The sequence below is a fragment of the Diplotaxodon limnothrissa genome, linkage group LG16 (assembly GCF_057381915.1).
Source record: "Diplotaxodon limnothrissa isolate DT_005_m linkage group LG16, D_limnothrissa_male_GT1.1, whole genome shotgun sequence".
NCBI lineage: Eukaryota > Metazoa > Chordata > Actinopteri > Cichliformes > Cichlidae > Diplotaxodon > Diplotaxodon limnothrissa.
In genome coordinates, this window is record NC_140611.1 from 25602707 (window position 1) to 25625337 (window position 22631).

A 22631-nucleotide genomic window follows, 5' to 3' on the forward strand; every position below is an offset into this window, starting at 1 on the left:
AAAAATTATTTGGGCAGATGAAACCAAGATTAATTTGTACAGAAATTTGGGACTGTATAGAAAAATGTCTGTAATCAAAATCCACAGAGGTGGTGTATAAGAGCCAAAATTACAAAAATGAGTGATGAATCACCCCAAAACGTATTATCCGTTTTGTTATTGTCATGGTGGGGCTGGACCAGAAGACCAAACAAGTGAGCAGAATATTATTCTCAGGAACTGAAACATTCTTAGATTGCTTAATTTCCACTGTCAGTTGAGATATTTTGGAAAATTAACTTATTAAAAATATTTAGAAATTTGATTTGTTCATAGGCCAAAACATAAAAGAGCATGTGTGAGAGAGACAGAGGGAAAAAAATAAAACAACTAAAAAAATGTATGATTTTTATTTATTTATTTATTTTTTATTGGCAGATGATTCAGATGCAGTTCAAAAACATGCATTTTCTTTTGTTCAATAAAAAACGAAAATAATTCTGGAATGCAATAAAAATGGAGAAAAGGACAAATATGTTACATGAACTATTTAAAGAAAAAGAAGTGTTGAGCTGCAGACATGGATGAGTCAAATCGAGAATATTGTAACTGTAGTATGAAAGTGAAACTGCTTGTTACAGAAGAAGCACCACAGCACTCGTCAGCTTTGGACTTTTACAAACTAAACTGGGGATGCTTGCTTTTTCAAATTAAATTGAAATTAATGCATAAGAAATATTAATCAAGCAAAACAGTGCAGCATCAGGCTAAGAGTATTCTGAAAACACTGTCGCGCTGAAATCAATCAGACAGTCACAGTTTATCATGAGCTCCTTGTAGGTTGTATCTTCGTGTTACTGGCTTCAATAGGATCAACTTAACGAACGGCTGCTTCTCAATGATCATCCATACGGGCGTATGGGTTATCCTTCGACATACCTGAGAAGAATAATTGAAAAGAAGGATGTGTAATCAATAAAACTGAGTCCAAAATATAAATTATTCAGGGAAGTTTGGTTTACATTTCATTAATGTGATTTAAAATCTAAGTCTTTTGACACTGAATTGTAGTTTATCAAATATGTGCAGTACAGTATTTCTCCAGTAGATGGCACTCAATGATAGCTTTTTTCCGCCCTCTTTGTGTAAATGGGTTTTTTAATTTTCACATTTTGTTTTCTTTTGCTCAGATTCCATTATCTTTAACTGTTCCTTAATCTATCTCATCATAGTGTTGTGGTTTATTTTTTTTTTCTATTTTGCTGCTGTTTGATCACTGCGCATACAAACTGAGCACTTTCAAAACAAACCTCTCTGATAATCAAAATTTACATTTCATAACCCGTTTAAGTCAAAGGAGCTTGCAAAGAAAAGCGTCTGGACTTCTTTAAGTTGCTTGAAGACGTTTCACCTCTCATCCGAGAAGCTTCTTCAGTTCTAAGGTCAAATGGTGGAGAGTCCCAGATATAAACCTAGTGGGAGAGACCCCCACAGAGGGACAAAAGGACCCCCTGATGATCCTCTAATCGCCTGAGCCAAGGTGGGAAACTGGGCGTGGGTCCCAATCAGCCAGAGTTTCGGGTGTGTTCATTGTGAAACCTGGCCCCACCTTATCATGCGAATTCCTGAGGTCAGATGGCCCAGGATGTGAGTGGGCGTTAAGGCGTCTGGGAAGGGATCTCAGGATCTCATCTTCTTATCCTCCCTCGCTGGTGTCTGGTCACCAGCGAGGGAGGATAAGAAGGACAGACGCAACAACACTGTCATCCCCTATGTAGCCGGTGTATCAGAGAAACTCAGGAGAGTTTTCTCCAAGCATGACATCCCAGTGTATTTCAGACCCAGCAACACACTCAGACAGAAACTGGTTCACCCGAAAGACAAAACGCCAAAACACAAACTTAACAATGTGGTGTATGCTGTACAGTGCAGCGAGGAATGCTCAGACCTCTACATTGGAGAGACCAAACAGCCACTTCACAAGCGCATGGCACAACACAGAAGAGCCACCTCCACAGGACAAGACTCAGCAGTCCATCTGCATCTTAAGGATAAAGGACACTCTTTCGAGGATGCCAATGTTCACATTTTGGACAGAGAGGACAGATGGTTTGAAAGAGGAGTGAAAGAAGCCATCTATGTCCACTGTGAGCGACCATCTTTGAACAGAGGCGGGGGTTTACGACACCAACTCTCTGCCATCTATAATCCAGTTTTGAGTTCCCTTCCCAGACGCCTTAACGCCCACTCACATCCTGGGCCATCTGACCTCAGGAATTCGCATGATAAGGTGGGGCCAGGTTTCACAATGAACACACCCGAAACTCTGGCTGATTGGGACCCACGCCCAGTTTCACACCTTGGCTCAGGCGATTAGAGGATCATCAGGGGGTCCTTTTGTCCCTCTGTGGGGGGAAACTCCCACTAGGTTTATATCTGGGACTCTCCACCATTTGACCTTAGAACTGAAGAAGCTTCTCGGATGAGAGGTGAAACGTCTTCAAGCAACTTAAAGAAGTCCAGACGCTTTTCTTTGCAAGCTCCTTTGACTACGATGACCTGGATGACTGAGAACCTTCACAGACATAACCCGTTTAAGCCACACAGAAAAAGGAATTAGTCTCACCGTATTTGTGCCTGATTTCATCGTGCCTCATCTGCATTTCTGACCTCCTGAGAGGGAAACAAAGACAAATTGTTAGGCAACAGAGGACGCTGACACTGTCACATGACACTTATTTACTTATTTTAGTTTATGAAGTAGAAAGCAAAATTTTCACAGAAAAAAAACCTTTCCTGCCTGTCAATCTTTTTTGCTCTTTTTTGGCACCGTCCAATTAGTCTAATTCAATTATAACAGTTGTGATGAAACACAAAGCCAAACAGTAGCGCTGGATTCCCAGAATATTTACTTTTCCAGCATGGTGTCCAGGAGCAAAATGAACCAGCACCCCGGGAATGAGATCAGCCTGCTGTTTATCTAATGAAGTTAAATTCATTTTCAATCTCAACAATAAACACGTGACATTATGTTTCTTATTTTTTGATGTAACATCAATGATTTTATGCCGCATAATAACGTAACACATTTAGTTCCTTATGGATGAGTTCGATTTTTACACACGATTACCTTAAAAGTTTCACATGCCAGTGTTTAAGTCACTGGTTAGGTTTGTGGTAACATATACTACAGCCTAAAGTAACATTAATTCTATGTTTAATGGCTAAAACTTGATAGTTGAGATTGATTGTACAAATAACCTGTGAATGTTCATGTCCATCAAAAGGATAAATGTTAAATTCGGTTTAAGACTTAGATGACTAATTAATAATCTGGGAGACTTTGTGAACAATCTTCATGTTTCATAACTGTATAGTTATGAAAAATGTAGAGTCTCTGCTTCTGTGCGAAGCAGACATGGAGAGCTACAAAAGCTTTCGTGGACTAGTGCCTCTAGTGGCCATAAAAAATGAGCAACATCAACCTGCAGCAACAGATAGAGCGATGGACCGTGGAAGAAGAGAGCCTGAGAAGGTAGAGATGTCCTGGGCATGCCCAACATCACAAGACAGTTGCTGGCCTGGAGCCCATGAAGAAAAAGAAACAGGGGAAGGCTGTGAAGCACCTGGCATGGGTTTTTGATGGCGTTTGCTCCAAAAGAGCAAAGAGCCTAACTAGATTTATTTCATTATCATTATCAGGGTGTGGCGTCAGAGGAGGCTGACCCACACAGCTGATCTCTATTACTTAATCATGCCTCCCCTATATGAGCAGGATGCCAGGAGTTGATGAGAGAGCTGTGTGCTGCACTGGAGTGAGGCAGGTGGAAAGCTGCACAAGCAGGAAAATTCAATAACATTGTAAATAAAACCTTTGCGTGCCTTGGGTCCTTTATACTACAGTATATGGATCAACTTACTCAAGACCTTACACAGAACTTAATATTTTGCCCATCTGAGTCAGGCACAGTAGTAAGGTTTCAGTTAATCAGACACTCTGAAATTGTGTTATATGCGTGAAGATTTAAGTTAAAACACATACTCCACAGACATTCACCTCGCTTTCTGGCGGTCCTTCCTCAGCCGAGTTTGTCGCTCCATCTGCATGTCTTCTCTCTTTCTCCTATTAAAAAGACATTTTTGTTTACATCAATTCACCACCTTTATGTATCTGCACATAGACATTTATATTATATATCAAATATGAGCATTTGCTTTTAGCTTTATACATTTACAGAGCAACAAAATTGAAGGCAGTTATAAAATCAGAAAGACCAAAGTTACTGCAGCCACAAATTCTGGCAGCCTTCTGGAGATAGCCGTATCAGCCTAGCCTCACAGAATAACAACCCATTGTGTTCCCATCCTCCTCGTCCTCCTCCTCCTGCTTACATTTTGATCCAGATTTAACAGTGAGCACTTCATGTGACTTAATGCTTACCCAATTTTTTCACACTTGCAGCAGCAGAAGCAGCAAACAAGAATAGCGATGATGATAATACCAGCCAGCACTGACACGGTGATGATCAATATCTGGAAGTTGACTGTAAATCAAACGTGGACACAAGGACAGCGTAAAAAAAACGCCAGCTTGCATGAGCAAATCTTATCATTAAGTAAACATAGCAATGAACTACTAAGTGGAAAAGATGCTAATGTATTTTACTCAAAGATGATTATGATTTATGAAGAAGACCTGCACCACAAAACAGGGGAAAAACGCACACTTATAAGTTTTTCTTTCTTGGCTGACATGGTACATTACAAATTATTTTTCTTACTGGTTAATCTTGCAGTTTGGGCTTTTTTTCACTTATTTGTTCAAAGTCTAAAATGTCATAAATGTATTTTACAGACAACTTACAGCTGCAGTAAGATCTTCAAACTGAACTCAAAGTCCAAACTCATATATTCATTTTACCGTCCAGCAAGAAAATGAGAAAGTCATCACAACTGAGAAGCTTTCCTGGACAATGTAAAAAAATATATTTCCCCCATGCAAACATCACGCATTAAATAATAATAGTAACAAGTGTGTGTGCCAGTCTTACGCCAGCATAGCCCCCAACGTGCATCATTCAGTGGACAAACGCTGTTGGAGGGCAGGATGCTCTTCACCGGGTATTCGATGCATTTTTTGGTTGTTATGCACCACAGGCACTGCAACAAACACAGTCATAAACAGTTACATTTTATCTTATAACTTCCCCTTTTTATGGCAAACATTTACAGGATATGTTTTTGGCTGAACTGCAGGAAACTTACTGTCACATTCTGCAAGCATTCATCACAAGTGGTGTTGGATTTCAAGGCACAGGGAGCTGAAACAGAGAAAAGCTATGACACACACCTACAAGAAGTAAACTAATATAACCCTGAGAGAATTTAACTTTCTGTGACATATTAAGGATCACTGCAACAAAAGAAGTAACGTTAGCCTAACTGAGGCAGGCAAAAGAAACTTTTTCTTTTGTGTTTGTGTGTGTGTGTGTGAATACTACAAGAATATGTATAAAGCCACTGAGGATTATCTTTACATTTGCTTCTACGATCACGATAAGTCCACTGTGTAGATGTCATGTGACTGCCTCCTGACCCGTCTCTGGCACTCCAAAACAAAGCGCTGCACTAACACATACAAGAAGAACAAACTTACTGTCCGCTGGAGCAGGAGTCGGTGTTTGCGCTGTAACTGTAATAATACCGCAGGAAATTAGGACAAAAACAAAGGCGGACGGGCTGTACATGGTGACACGAGCGCTGGACTGCATGGAAAAAACAGAAAGGCTCGAGAGGAGTGAAGCTGAACCCCTGGTTTACTAGCGGTGACGTCACGAACTCCTGACGCTGGTGTCATCAAGCAGCTGCAGGGTGACACATCTCATTGAAAAACATGTTTTATTATTGGGAGGGAGAGCGGAGAGTAAGGACGCACTGTGCTCATTAGCTCTCTGAGACTCAGCACATACCAGAAAAAAAAAAACACTTATATTATTTATACTCCGTATCTGACAGACATGGAAAATCTTTACCACCTCGCACCACAATGCTTGCATTCATTCTAGATTCAAGCTTCTTATCGTATAATATTGACGTTTTAGTGAGCTTTATTGGGGTTTTGTTGTGTTTTCTATCTTCTTTAGATGAATTTTGTGCCTTTCCAAGCTATTCTGCTATTGTAACACCGTGATTTCGCTGTCATTGGGATAAATAAAGTATTTCCTGTCTTCCCTTATCTTTTAAAACTTTGCAGATTTGAGTTTATAAAACAAAAATACAAGCAGAAAATAATTTATGGTGTATAATTACGGACTTTAATACGACTTTACTGACCCCAGCACTACCAACCAGCAGCAGTCCCATCTATCTATCAGGTTCTACTAAGGATTAGCTGATCACCAGCAAGTGTGAGCACCTCTATAAAAGCATTACTTTTGGCAGTTTGCTGCTCTCAGGTGTGTATTAACACAGTGGAAGCAGGAAAGAAATCAGTATTGATCTTAGAGTAGCAATCTGGGGAAGGTTATTAGACCATTTCCAAGCAATTTAAAGTTCATCATTCTACAAAATGTTATTCTCAAGTGGAAAATGTTCAAGACGATTGCCAATCTTCCGGTGCCACTAAAGTCACTCCAAGATCAGACTGTGTAATCCTCAAAGAAACTGCAAAAATCCTAAGAGCTACATCTCCGACTAGACAGGCCTCGGTTAGCATGTTAAATTTTAAAGTTCATGGCAATACAATTGGAAAAAGACCGAACAAGTATGGCTTGTCTGGAAGGATGCCAGGAGAAAGTATCCTCTCTTTTAAAAGCACATGGCACCACAGCTTAGCTTTACAAAGTTGCATCTGAACAGACCACAAGACTTCTGGCGCAATGCCTTCAAAACAGACGAGATTAAAGTGGAGATGACTGGTCATAATGCACAGCACCACGTTACTTGAAAACCAAATACAGCATATCAGCACAAACATCTCATACCAGCTGTCAAGCATGATGGTGGAATGGTGATGATTTGGGTGTGTTTTGCAGCCACGGCATCTGGGCACCTTGCAGTCATTTATTCGACCGTGAACTCGTCTGTAAAGTATTCTAGGGTCAAATTTGAGGCCATCTGTGTGCTACAGAGCAGGACAATGTTCCCAAGCACAGTAAAAAATCCACAAGAGAACAGCTGAAAGAGAAAAGGATCAGGGTGTTGCAATGGCCCAGAAAAGTCCTGAGCTCAACCTGATTAAAATGCTGTAGCGGGACCGTAAGTGAGATGTGGTAGCGTTTTGCAATATGTCATAAAGTCTCGTCTTTTCTTTGGTTTGTGTTTTGTTTCATTTCCATGTGCTGTTTTATCCCCCCCCCCAACTGGCCATGGCAGTTTGCTGCCCTCCCCAAGCCTGGTTCTGCTGAAGGTTCCCTCCTGTTCATAGGGAGTTTTTCCCTCCCACCATCAGGAAAGAGTTTACTCACAGAGAGTGGGTCTTTACCTTACAGTATAAATGTTGTCATGTCAATATGTTGTCAGGTAGATATGATAAAAGACAAGATTCAAACAGCTTTTGAAATACAATAATTTATTAAAGCATCTTTAAATTCTGATATAAAACATTTTCTGATTCTTCTTCAAAACAATCAGAAATCTCAGAAATACAGTCATCATCGATGGCAAGATCAATCTCTGGTTTGGCCGCCGGCAGCTGACCAGAGCGCCTAAAGTGAGTATGATTGGAGAGCTATGGAAGACAGTGATGTAATGTGAGGTAAATACTAAGTTTAATATGTTGCGATCGCATCATCCTATCATGAACTATACTGTAGGTTGGCATAAGCTTGATTCACTTGTGTTCTTTAACAATGGCATAAGCGCAGCAAACGTCTTCTGGTTAGTGAGACAGAAACTCAGCGAGTTGGGTGCTGAGGGCAACACACACAGCAATTACTTCAGCAGTGGCGGAAGCTGAGAAACATGACACAGAGTGGCTAAAAATCAACAGTAAGTTATGAACAGCTCGTCCGCTTCTGAAACACATCAGTTTTTCTGCATCGCTCCGTCCACAAATAACAGACACAGAAACTTACTACAAAACTGCGTCACTGCATTTCAAGAACACAATTCGCTTCTCCCAAACAATTTTTACACTTCAATAAATAAATAACCCATCCTCACATGGCTGCTGACATCGCTTAAAAACCCCCAAACAAACAAACAAACAACAAAAAAAATCAGAGAAGGCGTTTTCATGTATGCTTTGTCAAACACGTCCGCGAACATCAGCTTTGGCTTTTACATACACTCAGCTCAAACATGACATCAGCTCGACTCAGAGTGCCTGTTTGAGGACAGAAGCACAAATATTATGACCGATTTATTCATCATCGCCTTATGAGACAATACAGTGTTTATAGACACTGTGGTGCAGTTGATATTCACATTTAATTTCTCGTTCTTGTCTTACACGAGGCAAACTGCAGTTAGAACTGCAACTCACCATTTTATATTATGATCCTGCAAGGCCACGTCTACTCTTAAAACTATTACAATAGCCACAAGGCAAAGTGAAGAGGCTAAACTTTCTGCTTCCTGGGAGAATGACAGTTATTTTACACAATAACCTGAGGGAAACTCCATTTTAGGGGAACATTCATCACAACGGATTGCAGTATTCAACAGAATAACCGCTTTTAAAGGTGCCAGTTCAGTCAGTGTTTGTTTTCCATTGCAACACATTTACGACCTCTAAATGGGGAAGAAAAGCGCTATAGTGGCAATCAGAGAGTTGAACTGTCGATTTTGCGATGAAATTTGGGAGGAAAGAGCACGCGAGCTCCTGCGAATTAGCCTGTACATTAAAATAAATCCGTGAAAGGACACCTGAATAGCTTTTCAAGTAACGTGAGAAAGGACCAGTGTAAAGAGAAATGCGATCAGCTGACATTTTCGGCGACTGCACGGAGGGCGGCGGCACACCATCGCTTGAATGGTTCCCACATGTGCTTCAAGCAGTAAAGAATCAACATTGTGTCATGGCAGAAAGGAATCTTTCTGAGTGGAGATTGCCCGTGTTGCTACGCTGCTCAAGTCAAAATCTCTGTTGCCTTTCCTTTGCCAGGTGTCGGTGGCTGAGTGCGTGCTGTGGTCCTGCCCAGTGGAATCACCTGATCCAGCTGGTTCCATAACTGGATACAGACTTCACACTGCAGCGCTTCTTCACGATCATGTTTATGTAAGCTTTCATGATCTTGGTGATCTCTCCAACCTGCCAATATACAGATGAAAGTTATTTATTTTTAAAAGCTGCACTAAAAAAGTAATGTTTAAATTAAGGGGAACCGACTCCTCTTTGTCTGGAACTGTGGCCCTTTTGTTCTCGCCACAATGTTTTATCACTCTTGGAAAAGAAGCTCCCGCTAATGAAAACAAAGAGGACAAACATGTGTACCTGCGGGGTTTCAAAGAACATTTCTCTCTCATCCACAGTGATCTTGTAGGTGCAGGGCTGTGGAGCACCAAAGAAGATGATGTGTTCATAAGGAAAGGTCTCCAGAGGCTTTGGCTCCCCTCGTTTGTAGACGGACACATTCTCAGCACTCACACTTAACCACAGATCATGTGGAAATCCTCCTTCTTTGCACTGCCAAGACACGAAAATACAGTATTATCAATTGTCAGTTTAATATTGCAGGCTGATAATGAACTAGGCAGACTGGGTATAGGCCAGATATAATGATAACCCACATATATACAGTTTCTTTGCTATTATCGTTATAAAGTTTTGGCGTTTCAGCTCTGAGTTACATTCAAATCACACCAGCTAACCAAAGGCATCAGTATCATCTTTGGAGCTAAGAAATCCCACTACTATGATGTCATGGCTTTGAAACTTAAGAAAAAAAACAGCTAAGCACAGCTCCTCCTGTAATGGAAGACAAATCAAACAGAAAAGTCCACTTCAGATGAGGTTGGGGTTGAATGAAAGGTTCAAATGAAGGAATTTCACCCAGAGGTTGAAGGTTTTGCGTCACATGAGTCCAAATATGTGAAATTTGCATTTCTAAATTTACAGGACTTTCACTTCTATTTCTAAATGTACGTTCAGGTTTTAGTTGCAGATGTTAAGGCTTTTTTTTTACGAGCTGAAACAATGTAACAGGTCAATGTCAGTGTTCCTGCTGGAGAAACATTAATTATGATGATGTAGGAAAAGCAGTAGCAGGGCGATTAATCACACTTCAGTTTTCAACTTCAAAGAAATCATTTCACATAGTGAAGTGAACAAATTTTAGATTTTAAGAGAAAGAAAGCGCTCGATCAATACTTAGCATCTACAGGGTCCCATTGTTAATGTATCGGAAGTAATAATGCAGGGAATAAAAACTCGGACTGGTCCATTACTGACAGCAATGCGGTTTAAGATTTAAGCTTACCTCAACATCAAACAGTGTGGATCCATATCCAGGCCACTCTTTGATGATAGTCATATATTTGAGCATAGCCTGGTGCTGGTCCAAACCGTTGAGGCGGGACCATTTCTCCATGATGCTCGCCCTGGTTGCAGACATCTCCTCCTTTATCCACATCTCCAGCATCTGCTCCTCCTCCATGCGCTGCTTCTTCATGGAGCCCGTCTTCAGCCCGCGACGCAGCGTCCCATCGAGGAAACTGGTCCTCCGACGCTCCAAAGTTTGGCCTGACCCCGAGGCTCCACCCACCTTGGTAAACTGTAAGATGCGATTGCGCAGGCGACCCACGGGGTAGACGTTTTCCAGGTTCCACGTGACTCTTGTTTTGTCTCCATACAGAAACTGTAGGCGGAGAGCGGCAAGGTGCTGCAGGGTCTCTTCACGGGCAGGGAAGTGACCCCTGGTTAAACTCTCGTGGGCCTGAAGGAAGACGAAAAAACACAATGATGCAAACTATGCACTTGATTTTCTCTTAAATAAACTAGAATATGAATGGTTAAGCATACCTGCTCAAACATGAATGCAAACTCTACTCCTTCCTTTGGCATGCTTTCCACATCCAAGAAACAGTAGAGTTTGAAATATAGTTTCCATTGGCCTTCATCCTGGGCTTCCTCACTGCCAGCCAGTCTGAGGAAGAACGCATAAAACTATCACTTTCACATCTGTTTTTATCTATCACTGCAATATCTTCTTTTCTTCTCATCATGTCCTGGACATAAATGTTTATGTACCTCTTAAAGTGTTTGCATGATAAAACATTATCTGTTAAAAATGTATCCATGTGGTGTAAAACATACCTTTCAAATTTAGCTAAAACATCAGCGACAAGGACCCTGCTTTCCACCGCTTTGTCAACACTGTTGTTGTGCTCAAAGAGGGCAAACATGTTCCTGCTGTCCTCCATTGCCAGACCTCTGATTAGCTTCTCCACCACCTGAACAATAAAAGACAAAATTAAAACCACGCCTTTAGGGCACATTAGTATGGCTCTTTCCCCTGCTGTGCATGCTAAGGTAAAAAAAAAAAAATCCCAGCGCCGGCTTGCAGAGAAACCTTTAAAAATTTCTATGTTGCAACTGCAGATCGCTCACCTCTCCAGCAGTGGTGTGGGAGTTAATAGAAATCTTGCAGGAGCCTCCCCCATGGCAGTAGACTGCGGTGGTCATTTCCTGTCTGTTAAGCAGTGCAATAATTTCCTCTTGGGAAGGAACAAATTCTCTGGTCTTAGTCTTCTTCAGAGACTCACCAATGAAATGGGCAAACATTTCGATTTCTGTGCCTGGGAACAGCTCCTTAATCCTGAGGAAACAGAAAAAGAGAGCGAACAATAAGTTTCAGCCAAAGTACATCTTCCCATTGAGGTTAACTGAGCCACATCCATGATGGAAAATTTTACATGTTTAGAAACCACAAAGAGATACTTAATATAGGGAGTATAAAGTCTGCAGGACAGGCAGTCAGCTCCGAAGGCCCTATAACTTTTACATTTTTTATCTTAAGTCCAACTATGGGCCTAACTGGACCCGCAACATCAAGAACATTGATATGGACATTCTCACTACCAGTTTGGACAATGTTCAGATTCCGGACTTCTATTCTACTCCTGATGATTTGTTGTTATATTATAATAATTGTCTACGCACTGTCCTTGATTCTCTGGCTCCTGTAAAAACCCACTCTGTTTCCTTCACTCGCTCTGCTCCCTGGTTTACCTCTGACCTCCGAGCTCTGAAGGCCAAAGCTCGGCAGCTAGAGCGTAAATATAAGAAATCTGGTTTAACTGTTGATTCAGAAATCTATAAATACCATGTACTTCAGTATAAAGACTCCATTAACAAGGCCAAACAAAGCTTCTACTCTGGTATTATCAGTTCTTATGAGGGTAATGCTAGGACTCTGTTTTCAGTTTTCAACAAACTAATTCAACCCCCCAACGCTTTACCACCGCACTTCTATTCCTCTGAAACCTGCAACTCCTTGATGCTGTTCTGGACTACGAAAATCGATAACATCCACCAGCAACTCAGATCGAATGTTGTGTCTACGCCCTCTCCAGAACCTTTTCTCCTTTTTGAGCCGTTTTCCACTTTTCATCTTCCTGATTTATCTGACATTTCCGAGTTAATATGTAAATCAAAGCCTGCCACATGTCATCTTGACCCCATGCCCACGGGACTTGTGAAATCCTGCCTCTCTTCTTTACTCCCACTCATCTGTGCTATCATTCACTCTTCTCTCACCACCGGTATCGTTCCCTCCTTATTGAAGACTGCTCTAGTCACTCCTATACTGAAAAAACCTTCTTTAGATCCTAACAACTTTAACAACCTCCGTCCGATTTCCAATCTACCCTTCATTTCTAAGATACTCGAAAAAGTGGTTGCAGCTCAACTTCATTTACACCTGGTTAATAATAACATCTATGAGAGATTTCAATCTGGTTTTCGCTCATGTCACAGTACCGAAACTGCTCTACTTAAAGTCACTAACGATCTCTTAATCGGAGCTGACTCTGGTCTTCTCACCATTCTCGTCCTTTTAGATCTGAGCTCTGCCTTTGACACAATTTCTCACTCTGTCCTTCTAAGCAGGCTTTCCTCTCTCGGCATCTCTGACACACCCCTCGCCTGGTTTCAATCATATCTCCTCGACCATTCCCAGTTTATTCAACTAAGATCATTCCGCTCTCGCCTATTCCCCGTCACCTCTGGTGTACCCCAAGGCTCAGTTTTAGGCCCTCTTCTCTTTATAATATACATCCTCCCTCTAGGTACCATCTTCCGCAAATTTGATCTTCAGTTTCACTGTTTTGCTGATGACACCCAGTTATATCTCTCTTGCAAACCTGATTCCTCCCTCCCACCTTCTTCCCTTACAGAATGTCTATCCGAGTTAAAATCCTGGTTTACCTCTAATTTTCTAAAGCTCAATGAGGATAAAACTGAGATCCTCCTTATTGGCACCAAATCCAACCTTTTGAAGGCAAACCATTTCTCACTCACCATCGATAACTCCACAGTTCTCCCTTCTCCTCAGGTTAAGAGCCTTGGTGTCATCCTAGACAGCACACTTTCTTATAAATCACACATCAATAACCTCACCCGTTCTGCCTACTTCCATCTACGTAACATTAACAGATTGCTTCCTTCTCTTTCCACCCAGTCTACGTCCATTCTTGTACATAGTCTTGTTACCTCCCGTATTGACTACTGCAATTCTCTTCTGCATGGTCTCCCCCAAAAATCCCTCCATAAGCTTCAACTGGTTCAGAACTCTGCTGCTCGCATTATCACCAGAACCCCCTCCTACCAGCACATCACCCCTGTTCTTCAGGAACTTCACTGGCTCCCTGTGAAATTCCAGATAATTTTCAAACTTCTTCTGCTCACCTTCAAGGCCCTTCATAACCTCGCTCCTTCTTACCTTTCTGACCTGTTAACCACCACTTGTTCTGCCCGTTCACTTCGTTCTTCTTCTTCTGTCCAGCTTACTGTACCTTCCTTCCGCCTCACCACCATGGGAAGCAGAGCTTTCAGCTGCTCTGCTCCCAGGCTGTGGAACTCTCTGCCCCCTGAAATAAGAAATATTGGTTCTCTCCCCCAGTTTAAATCCCAACTCAAAACTCATCTGTTCAAATCTGCATATTCACTGTGAATCCACTGTTTGTTCATTTTATCTTGTGCTTTATTTTATTGTTCTTATTCTGCCATTGTTTTACTAAGTGTTTTATCCTATTGTAAAGTGTCCTTGGGTGACTTGAAAGGCGCTCATAAATAAAATTTATTATTATTATTATTATTATTTTGATCTCAACTCCAGACATATCTCTCCTTACTGTGACACTCATCTCCTTTACAAAATCAGAAGACACATGAACTCAAAACAACCTTCTTGGTGGTTTTTCCCAAGAAAATACGTGTCTCCAGCACCACATTTTAACATGAACACCCACACACATAAGCACTCATAAAATAAAAACAATATCAGTCATGCTGTCACGGCTGGATGGTTTGCAACCAGGTGTTAATTTTTTCTCCCTGGAACATGCCCATACCGTTTCAGGTGAAACTTGAGGTAGCGTAGGATGCCTCGGCTGGGCAAGAAGGTGCAGCTCATACAGGTCAAGAGATGCCAGTGGGCGCGATTGGCAGGACTGTTTGGGTGCGGGACATGATTGGTTTGCTTGATCAGCTGACAGTAAACCTCATCCCTTAATGGCCTCAAGTCTTGACAGGTCTGCAGGATTCCCTGGATGATTGGCACAGGGTCAGACACAGCCTCCATCTCCTGCAGCGAGTTGAAAATCTTCAGGGCCTCATCCTGCAGGCTGGTGTAACCCTTTTCTTTTTGCACTGAGGGAGACAGAAATGGGTAAAGTTAACCTTCAGCCTCGATACTGAACTTGCTCAGTTACCTTAAGTAACCAGTTATTTTACAACTGAGCACGTTTGAATAGTTTTAATGTATTTAAAGTCTAAATTAATGTGCAAGATTTGCAAGAAAAAAAACTGCTTTATATCCTAAAATAGATATTGTGGCAGATTCTGCTACTTACTGAAGAAATATACAACAATTTAAATTTTAAAAATCCATGAATAAAGGTACATTTTTCAACCAAAAACTGCTCAGCACTGAATATTTAAAATTTCCTGATTCTCGACAAGCAAATTCATCGACTGCAATAGTTTGTATGCAGCAGCTACAGGACAGCGCACTTACAGTGGATGCTGACGTCTCCATAAGGCAGAGGTAGAAGAGGGGAGTGCAAAGGATGCTGGGTATATCTCAGGATAGGGTTCCTCCAGTATGTCTGCTCCACTGCCTCCACGTTCAAACTGCTCTCCTGGTAAGACAGAGGAGCAGATTAGTAATCTTACCTTTCAAATCATCGATTTTTCTTACATAAAAGAAAGTTTACGCTTGATAAGAAAATAATAGAGCAGCAATAACGGCGATGATGCAGACTATCACTGCGGTAAATCGAGTACATGGCCAAGTGTATGTATGAAAAAGAGACTCAAACAAGTACTGAAGCAGGAAAAACTTAGGCCAAGAGAAGATCACAGCACACAGATAGTGAGTACAAGTACCTCACTTTATTACAGAGTGTGTCCTTGCCAGAGGTTTGCATGACTGAAAAAAGTTTGATTTACAAAAATGTCAATGAAATGTGATGTAGTCTGTAGTCAAAATGGGGGAAAACAGTAAATACCTTGATGTCTCTGATGAGTTGCTGTGTTGGAGTTTCAATGGGAACTTTGCTGTCTATGGCAGCCTGTATGGCATTCGCCCACCTCATGGCTTCATTCAGCATTTTGGTGTAAAGCCGATAAGAGTGTTTACGCCCATGGACGATTATATTCCAGTAACCTGGGTGAGAAGGAAAGATAATCATGCACAAGACAACAAAGTTTCAGTAAATAAACCATAAAGGCTAAATTGTGCACATTGGGGTTTATATATTTTCTTAAGTGTTAAAGCTTAGGACCCAAGGATAACTTATGTTTCTATAAGCATTAATTTATTAAGATGACACTGAAGTAAGTTTAACTGACCAGTGTCCTTGAAGACTTTCTCATCTGGCTGCACCACGGAGCAGAGGCTGTTGAGGACCAGTGTTCCCAGTTTGGAAGCACTACGCTCCGATGACTTGTAATAGTCCAGAGAGTTAGTGGTGAGAACAAACCAGCGCTTCTTCAGCTTCAGAGAAGTGCTTTTGGCTCCAGACTTCATCTCTTTATGGAGCCAGCCTGTGGGGGTAAAATAAGAAATGACGGCTGAGTTGTAATACCTCCAATATTCTGTTCACCAGACAATCACGTAGCGCACAGCTGTTAAACCAGCACATATAAGAGGGCTGTCAGGACTGATCTTCCATCAGTGAAGCAAAACGCATCATCAGAGCCCGCCATTGTCCAGGTCACAACCTCCTCAGACCAAAACAACCAGCATACAGTTTGAGACGCAGCAGAGTGGGCAGTTTGATCATACACACAACACACTTCCATAGTCAAACTGATGGCAAATAACAAAGGAGGACCACCTAAAAAAATGTGATAAAAGTGTAATATATATTACAATAAGATGTGCAGTCTCTCTGTATATTTAAATTTTCATATTTCTACTTTTTTACTGGGGGTCTTGTGACTTTAGCTTTGACTCTAAGCTCTGCACATGTGGATGTGTACAAATGGCAAATAATCTTATCTTATCTTATTTAGATAGATTAAATCCAATATCAAAATCCTCTTACCTCTGACTATAAATTCCTGTCCATCAACCCTAGAGTCTCCCTTAGATTTTTGCAGCAGGCCTATCCAGTGGTGCATCTCCTCGGGCGTGTCTGTGTTGCAGTGGATCACTCTGTTAGCCGTGATGATCACAAACGAGTTTGGTCTGGGAAAGAAAACATAGCAAAATTGGGTTTTTTTGTCCTTGTTTTTGTTACTCATGTATCTGCTGTGGGACCACAGGCCAGGGTTTTAATACATATATGCAATCAGGCAGGTGTTGGGGAAAATTGCTCATTTCTTACCTGTCTGGGTTGTCTGACGCACAAACAGAATCAATCAAGCCAACATCTAATGTGCCCTGGACAGGGAAAAATGGTGTTAATGGCAATAATTGTCAAAAAATGTGTCATTACTACAGGAGTATAATCATCTTTATATAAAAATATATGTTTTTAAATCTAGCAATCTTTTAGGACCAAAGAAATGGATGGTGGTATGTGCACTTTTCTTCTTCAGTTTAGATTACTATATGAGCCAGAACTGGACTGCTATGCGATTCAATTTCATGCTTCTTCACTGTTGCAGAAATACGGAGTTGAGGCTGGGGCCCAGGCAGGAGAGAGGTAAAACAGCACTAACCACTGCATTCTTTGGGTTGGCCTGTTCGTGGTGCATCTCCATGAGCTGCTCCGGACTGGCGCTGTGGACCCGATTCAGCACATTAAACCAACCGCTAAATGGGTCAGAGGGAGTTCGAAAAGCAAAAGTCAGCAAAAGTGTAATTGAAAATGACACTGTGAACTTCCACTGGCAACCACAAGGGGGAACTTTATTTCTACACATCAATTTTAGAGGTGAAAGGAAAACACTATTTACAAAATAGCTGCAGTTTGTTCTGAGAAATCTGTGGATGTGATGTACCTGGCATCTTCAGGAGACTCTGCGTAGATGTGGTACGTCCTCTCCTCAGTTACGATATTCAGTGCATTTTCCTTCTCGTGATTGTCCACTATTTCCCTGCACAAACAAAAAGAATAAACCATTACTGCATGTGGCTATGTGTGTTTCAAGCTGGTAACAATGAGTTCAATCAAAGCTAAAAAATAAACAAATCAAAAAACAGGGAACTGAGTCTTACTTGGCTGCACGGATGTCGATGGTGCCTTTCAGCTTCTCTTCGCTGTCATTCTCGAAATACATGAGCTTCGACTCGCGCAGAACGAACCAGCGCATCTTCCAGTTGCGCCGAGACAAAGTCGACATTCCTCCTCCTTTCTTGTAAAGCCAGCCAGATTTGAGGGAGTCCTGCTTTGCGCGGAACCACATGAAAGTTTCGTCTTTCAGGACGCACCAGCGACGGCGCCACGGGATCATCAAACCACCTGAGAGGTGAGAAAAGGATGATAATTTATTTTGTTTACTGTGAAATCTCTCTACGACAGATGGAGATCGCACAACTTTGTGCACACAGAAAGATGCATCCCAAAAACACAACGCATGAAAAGCTCCCTCAGTGAGTTAAACTTCACAGCCCTCACATAAACCTGAAAACATCAGCGGAAAACAAATGCGTAAAATACAAAAAGAGCCTTCAAGAAAACTCACAAAATGGACATTAAAGCTGCACAAAGACAATGTGCATGCCTGCTGGTCAGTGTCGTGTTTTTATTAGGTCTACTCACTCTTCATGTAGAGGTAGCCATGGAAATATGGAGGCCCGGTGCCGTTCAGCAGATTCACTCTGCCATTACAGACTTCTTCATCTGTGTCAACATATCCATCATTGTCCTCATCGCTGTCAATGAACTGCAAAAAAAAGACATCAGCATTTGAATAGATTAGACAGACTTTTAAACTGAAATCTTAAAGTAATAATTACTTCAAAAAAAATCCACAAAGGCAGAAATTTATAGCAACAATTTAAGTTAATTTCGTTTTTTAATTTTTCTGATGGTGAAGTCGAGCTGTTATTTTGCACTTTAAGGGCCTAAAATCTGTCTGACTTTGTAGCCACGGTGCTGCCAATCTCCTTTAAACTTGGCTCACACACATCCACCCACACAAACACACACGTGCCATTACATGCACCCATCCTTCTTCCCCTTTGACATTTTGCTGATCTCACAGTGTTGGGTCGCTGAGTGCAGATTCACATGCTTGTCAGCAGAGCCAAAACAAACATTTTCAGCATTGCTGCTCAGCGATTCTTAAACAAGCCTTTTGATAAGACGCAGCCTTGCAGAAATGCATTTTCTAACCGACTTTAAGACAATCTCTCTTGAGGCAACACGAGGAAGTATAATAAGCGCTGAGGAAATCTAGGTGGGTTTCGGTGTACTGGAGAACAATGGCTTAAGTTAGACCGGATATGGAAACAGAAAATTCAGTGACCCCATGTTTTTGAAAACTCTGTGAGCAAAAATTTAAAAGATTTTAACAAACAATCCAATTTCTCCAGAGGGGATTTCCCGTCTTGGCTAGATTTACTGATTTACTTTCTTCTTCCACTGGACCTCAGAGTTCGTGCCAAATGTCTAGCTATTTAAAAGTGAAACTCTGCACATTTTCCAGTTAAAACAACTCCACAGAATTTAACAGCCATGACTTTTTGTTGTTATTTCTCACCGAGTCCGAGCTGCCTCTGAAGGAGTCCAGGCTGTTCTGAGTGCATGAGGATTTTCGCAGCACCTCCTCATCTGTGATATGGCCATCGTTAGTGCTAGCACCTGAACTCCCATGGGCCTCCTCAAACTCTTCCTGGTCATAGTCTGACTCTACGTCTGGCAGGTTCGTGTGAGTTGGCTCTTCATTTACAGGCTCAAAGTCTGAGGCCCTCTGGCGTGGCCGCTTTTCTCCATTAGTAACCAGTGGAGGAGGTGGAGGGATTTGGGAGTCTGTGAGGACAGGGGCATGACTCAGTCCATTGGGGGTATCTTGGCTTAGCTTTCCTGCTGCAGGGGAGGCTGATGAGGAGGAGACCACTAATCCTCCTGCAAAGGCAGGCGGAGGAGGGGGAATACTTTGGAATATTTCCTTATCAAGAGGAACTGCAGCTGGAGGTGGGAAGTCAGGCAAAGCGATGCGCTCATCCTCCGCGTGGAAACCCTCATCCACCTCCTCTTCAGCTAGAGGTGCGGTAGATTCAGCTGGGTCGTGGAGGTTCTCCTCGCTCGAGAGGGATGGCTCCAAACCACCAAAGTCCAGCAGTTCCAAGAATTCAGTAGCCACACGAGAAGCCTCCTTTTCCAGTCTGTAGATCTCGGCATCCCTCATCTGACGCAGCTCCTCACGTGAGACGTCCCCAAGAAGCGACACGCTGTCTTCCTGCTGCTTGTGCAGACGCTCGATCTCCCTCTCGAGCCGCAGGATCTCCTCCATCTGACGGCTCTCCTCCTCAGACGTGTGGCTGCTGGACAGAGTCTGGGACAGCTCCTTCTATCGACCACACAAGTAAAGAAAGTGCAGAATTGTGTTATTTATGTGAATGCATTCATGGGCATTCTTTATTTTTGACATTGGAAGACAAACTGAAATTACCTTTTGACAAGCACCGTTCATGAGTGAGTTCCTAAAAATAAAATATGAATACGTTAGTCATGAAATGAAGAAAGAAAATGACTTGACAGATGACTTGGCTACTCCTGGAAATTCCTGACGAATCACAAAATTTAGCATTTTTCTATTCCAGTAACAGTTAAAGCTGTTATTTCAGGCGCTGTTTTGTGTGTTAATGCATACATAGATCTGCACATCTGTTTCTGAGCCACATTATTCTTGTGAGTCTCATGAGTACTACATCGCTTAACATCAGAATCTCCGCGTAGCTCCTGACTATATGTTGCCTCTCAATTCTCCCTGTTTAGCGTGGTGTAGGCGGCATGAGATGTTGACAGATTAACCTGCACTTCACCCCGCGATGACAGCCTTTCCCTGCTTTTTCACAACCACTGGGAAAAAGCCGGAGCTTAAAAAAGCGTCCGTCCAGAGCCAATCGCAATGGTCGCTCTACGCGTGAACCAACCAAACCCATCTGAATTCTCGACCTTAATTGTGATGGCACACCTGTAAAGTTTCGGCAGAGACATAAATGCCTGCTAAAGGGCTCAAAACTGCCTTTGTGGCCGATTCTCCAAAAGATGGTGTCACCTGCACCAGCTGCCATCACAACATACCCATACACAGACTGCGGTAAACACAGGGCATTGTACCTTGTCTTTTCCCCGTTTTCTGCTAATTTCTGCTTTTCCTCTTTCTCCTTAATCAGTCTTTGCTCCTCCTTCTTCATCAACTCCTCCTCCTCTGCCCTCCTCTTCAGCTCCTCTTCGGCTAGCTTCCGTTTCTCCTCCTCCTCCTCCTTCTTCCTCCTCTCTTCCTCCTCCTCCTCTTCCTCCTGCTTCCTCCTTTCCTCCATCCTCTTCTTCTCCTCCTCTACTCGCCTCCGCTCCTCTTCCTCTTCTCTCCTCCTCCTCTCCTCCTCCTCTCGCTTCTGCTTCTCCTCTTTGAGCTGTCGATACAGGGCTCGGGCCAGCTGGCCTCTGTGATGTTTCTGCAGGACAATGGCAGCCAAGCGCAGGCGCAGAAAGACGCGTCTCCAAAAGTGAGCGCGGTAGTTCTTCTGGATGGTGACGATGCTGGACAGAGCCCTCTTATACTGTTTCCTGAGGACGAAATCAAAAATTGACATTCATAATCGGCATAAAAATCATATTTAATCCAGCTTCACTGAGGAACTTTGTGCCTCGCCTCAAACATATTTGTAAAGCTGGACAGCCCTACATGGCCTCCTCCTAACGCCCGCTGCTATTCTCTGTTCAAACAAACACACTGGTAAAAAAGCTAGTTGTGAACTGTGCAATGTTTAGAGTCTGACGAGCTTGTGCTCTTCCATTGTGGTGGTGTGGGCTGCTCTGTTTAGCCCTCTGACTAAGCCCCATCACCCACACACAATACATGCATTGAAAACACACACATATAAACACGCACAAATACACGTGACTTTCTCAGGACCACACACACTGCTCCGACTCTCTGACCCTTAGTCCGACCTAGCCTCCACGGTAATCACTTCATGGCCTTTATCAGGTCTCAGGATGGACCCTGACTGAAGATAAAGTTACACGTAATAATACAAAGGCTTTACTTGTGTATTAGGGGAACTTTTCAAAGCTCTTCTTTAGTATGAATGTCTCTAAGGGGAAGCAAACCCAGAACCTGAATGCTGTCATCAGTCCCATTATAGTCTCCCAGTGGAGCCTTTCAGAGGACTGTATGTAACGTTATACTGTATATAGCAGCACGCAGGTGGAGTACGGCTAGATGCCCCTGGGTGTCTACGAATGCAGCTTCTTAAACCACCACGGTGATGGATGTTCTGCCAGTCAGGCGGAGTGGACAGGCGAAGAACTTGTTGCTTAGGCTGAAGACAGATTTACATAGATTTGCTTAAGAAGAAGTGCACTTCTGATAGTGTAGGAATAAATGACATCTCTGTTATGCTCAGAAAACTGTCTTTTTCAGAGCAGTCTAATTATCATGAACATCATTAGAGATGTAGTAATTCAGGGATAGCCATTTATAACTTGAAAGATGACGGTTTGGGCCTTTTTTTCCTTGAAAGGGTGTTGAAATCATGCAATTCCTCATCTTTGAAGCTACAGGACAGCGGCACAAGTGGGTTAATACTTCATTAGATTGCAGGGAATCATCGGGATGTTGTGTAATTTCAATGAAAGCCAGCGCACTCTTAACCATGTGTCCTCCCTTTGATAGGAATCTTTTCTTTCATCAGACTTTTAAAATAAATGTTCATCTTAAAGAAATAAACGTAAAAAGATCTAAAGATAGTACTAAAGTGACCAGAAAAATTCACACTGTTTGGGCTATTCTGCAGTCTCAGTTCATCAGTTTATGAGTTTACCTTCCAATCTACAAGGCTTTCTAAGGTAGAAACTTTAAAACA

The 22631-nt window shown here is 42.2% G+C and overlaps 2 protein-coding genes across 3 annotated transcripts in view; both read right to left on the bottom strand.

Annotated features, from left to right (window-relative positions):
* Positions 1-432: 432 nt before the first annotated feature.
* pttg1ipb (PTTG1 interacting protein b) lies at positions 433-5755 on the bottom strand. 2 transcript variants are annotated; one of them, XM_085373837.1, is made up of 7 exons: positions 5636-5755; positions 5245-5300; positions 5031-5139; positions 4421-4523; positions 4037-4102; positions 2606-2652; positions 433-918 (listed from the first exon to the last, which is right to left on the bottom strand). In XM_085373837.1, exons 1-7 carry the CDS (start codon positions 5748-5750, stop codon positions 875-877), a joined length of 540 nt encoding a protein of 179 aa, XP_085229963.1. In that variant the 5' UTR covers positions 5751-5755; the 3' UTR covers positions 433-874. The 2 variants fall into 2 exon arrangements, with proteins under 2 accessions (XP_085229963.1, XP_085229964.1); XM_085373838.1 differs by lacking the exons at positions 433-918; positions 2606-2652 and adding an exon at positions 3493-3560.
* A 1808-nt stretch (positions 5756-7563) lies between these two features.
* The window catches only part of myo10l3 (myosin X, like 3), a 59701-nt gene continuing 44633 nt past the window's right edge, over positions 7564-22631 (bottom strand). Inside the window, exons 23-41 of the mRNA XM_085373839.1 lie at positions 20881-21330; positions 20210-20240; positions 19298-20107; positions 18355-18478; positions 17811-18054; positions 17594-17689; positions 17312-17405; positions 16975-17030; positions 16693-16835; positions 15995-16189; positions 15652-15809; positions 15159-15282; positions 14494-14791; positions 11531-11738; positions 11237-11373; positions 10943-11066; positions 10401-10856; positions 9416-9607; positions 7564-9232 (exon numbers count right to left, since the gene is read on the bottom strand). Of these exons, the coding sequence (XP_085229965.1) occupies positions 9128-9232; positions 9416-9607; positions 10401-10856; positions 10943-11066; positions 11237-11373; positions 11531-11738; positions 14494-14791; positions 15159-15282; positions 15652-15809; positions 15995-16189; positions 16693-16835; positions 16975-17030; positions 17312-17405; positions 17594-17689; positions 17811-18054; positions 18355-18478; positions 19298-20107; positions 20210-20240; positions 20881-21330 (4045 nt within the window). The 3' untranslated portion in view covers positions 7564-9127. The remainder of the gene's footprint in view (positions 9233-9415; positions 9608-10400; positions 10857-10942; positions 11067-11236; positions 11374-11530; positions 11739-14493; positions 14792-15158; positions 15283-15651; positions 15810-15994; positions 16190-16692; positions 16836-16974; positions 17031-17311; positions 17406-17593; positions 17690-17810; positions 18055-18354; positions 18479-19297; positions 20108-20209; positions 20241-20880; positions 21331-22631) is intronic.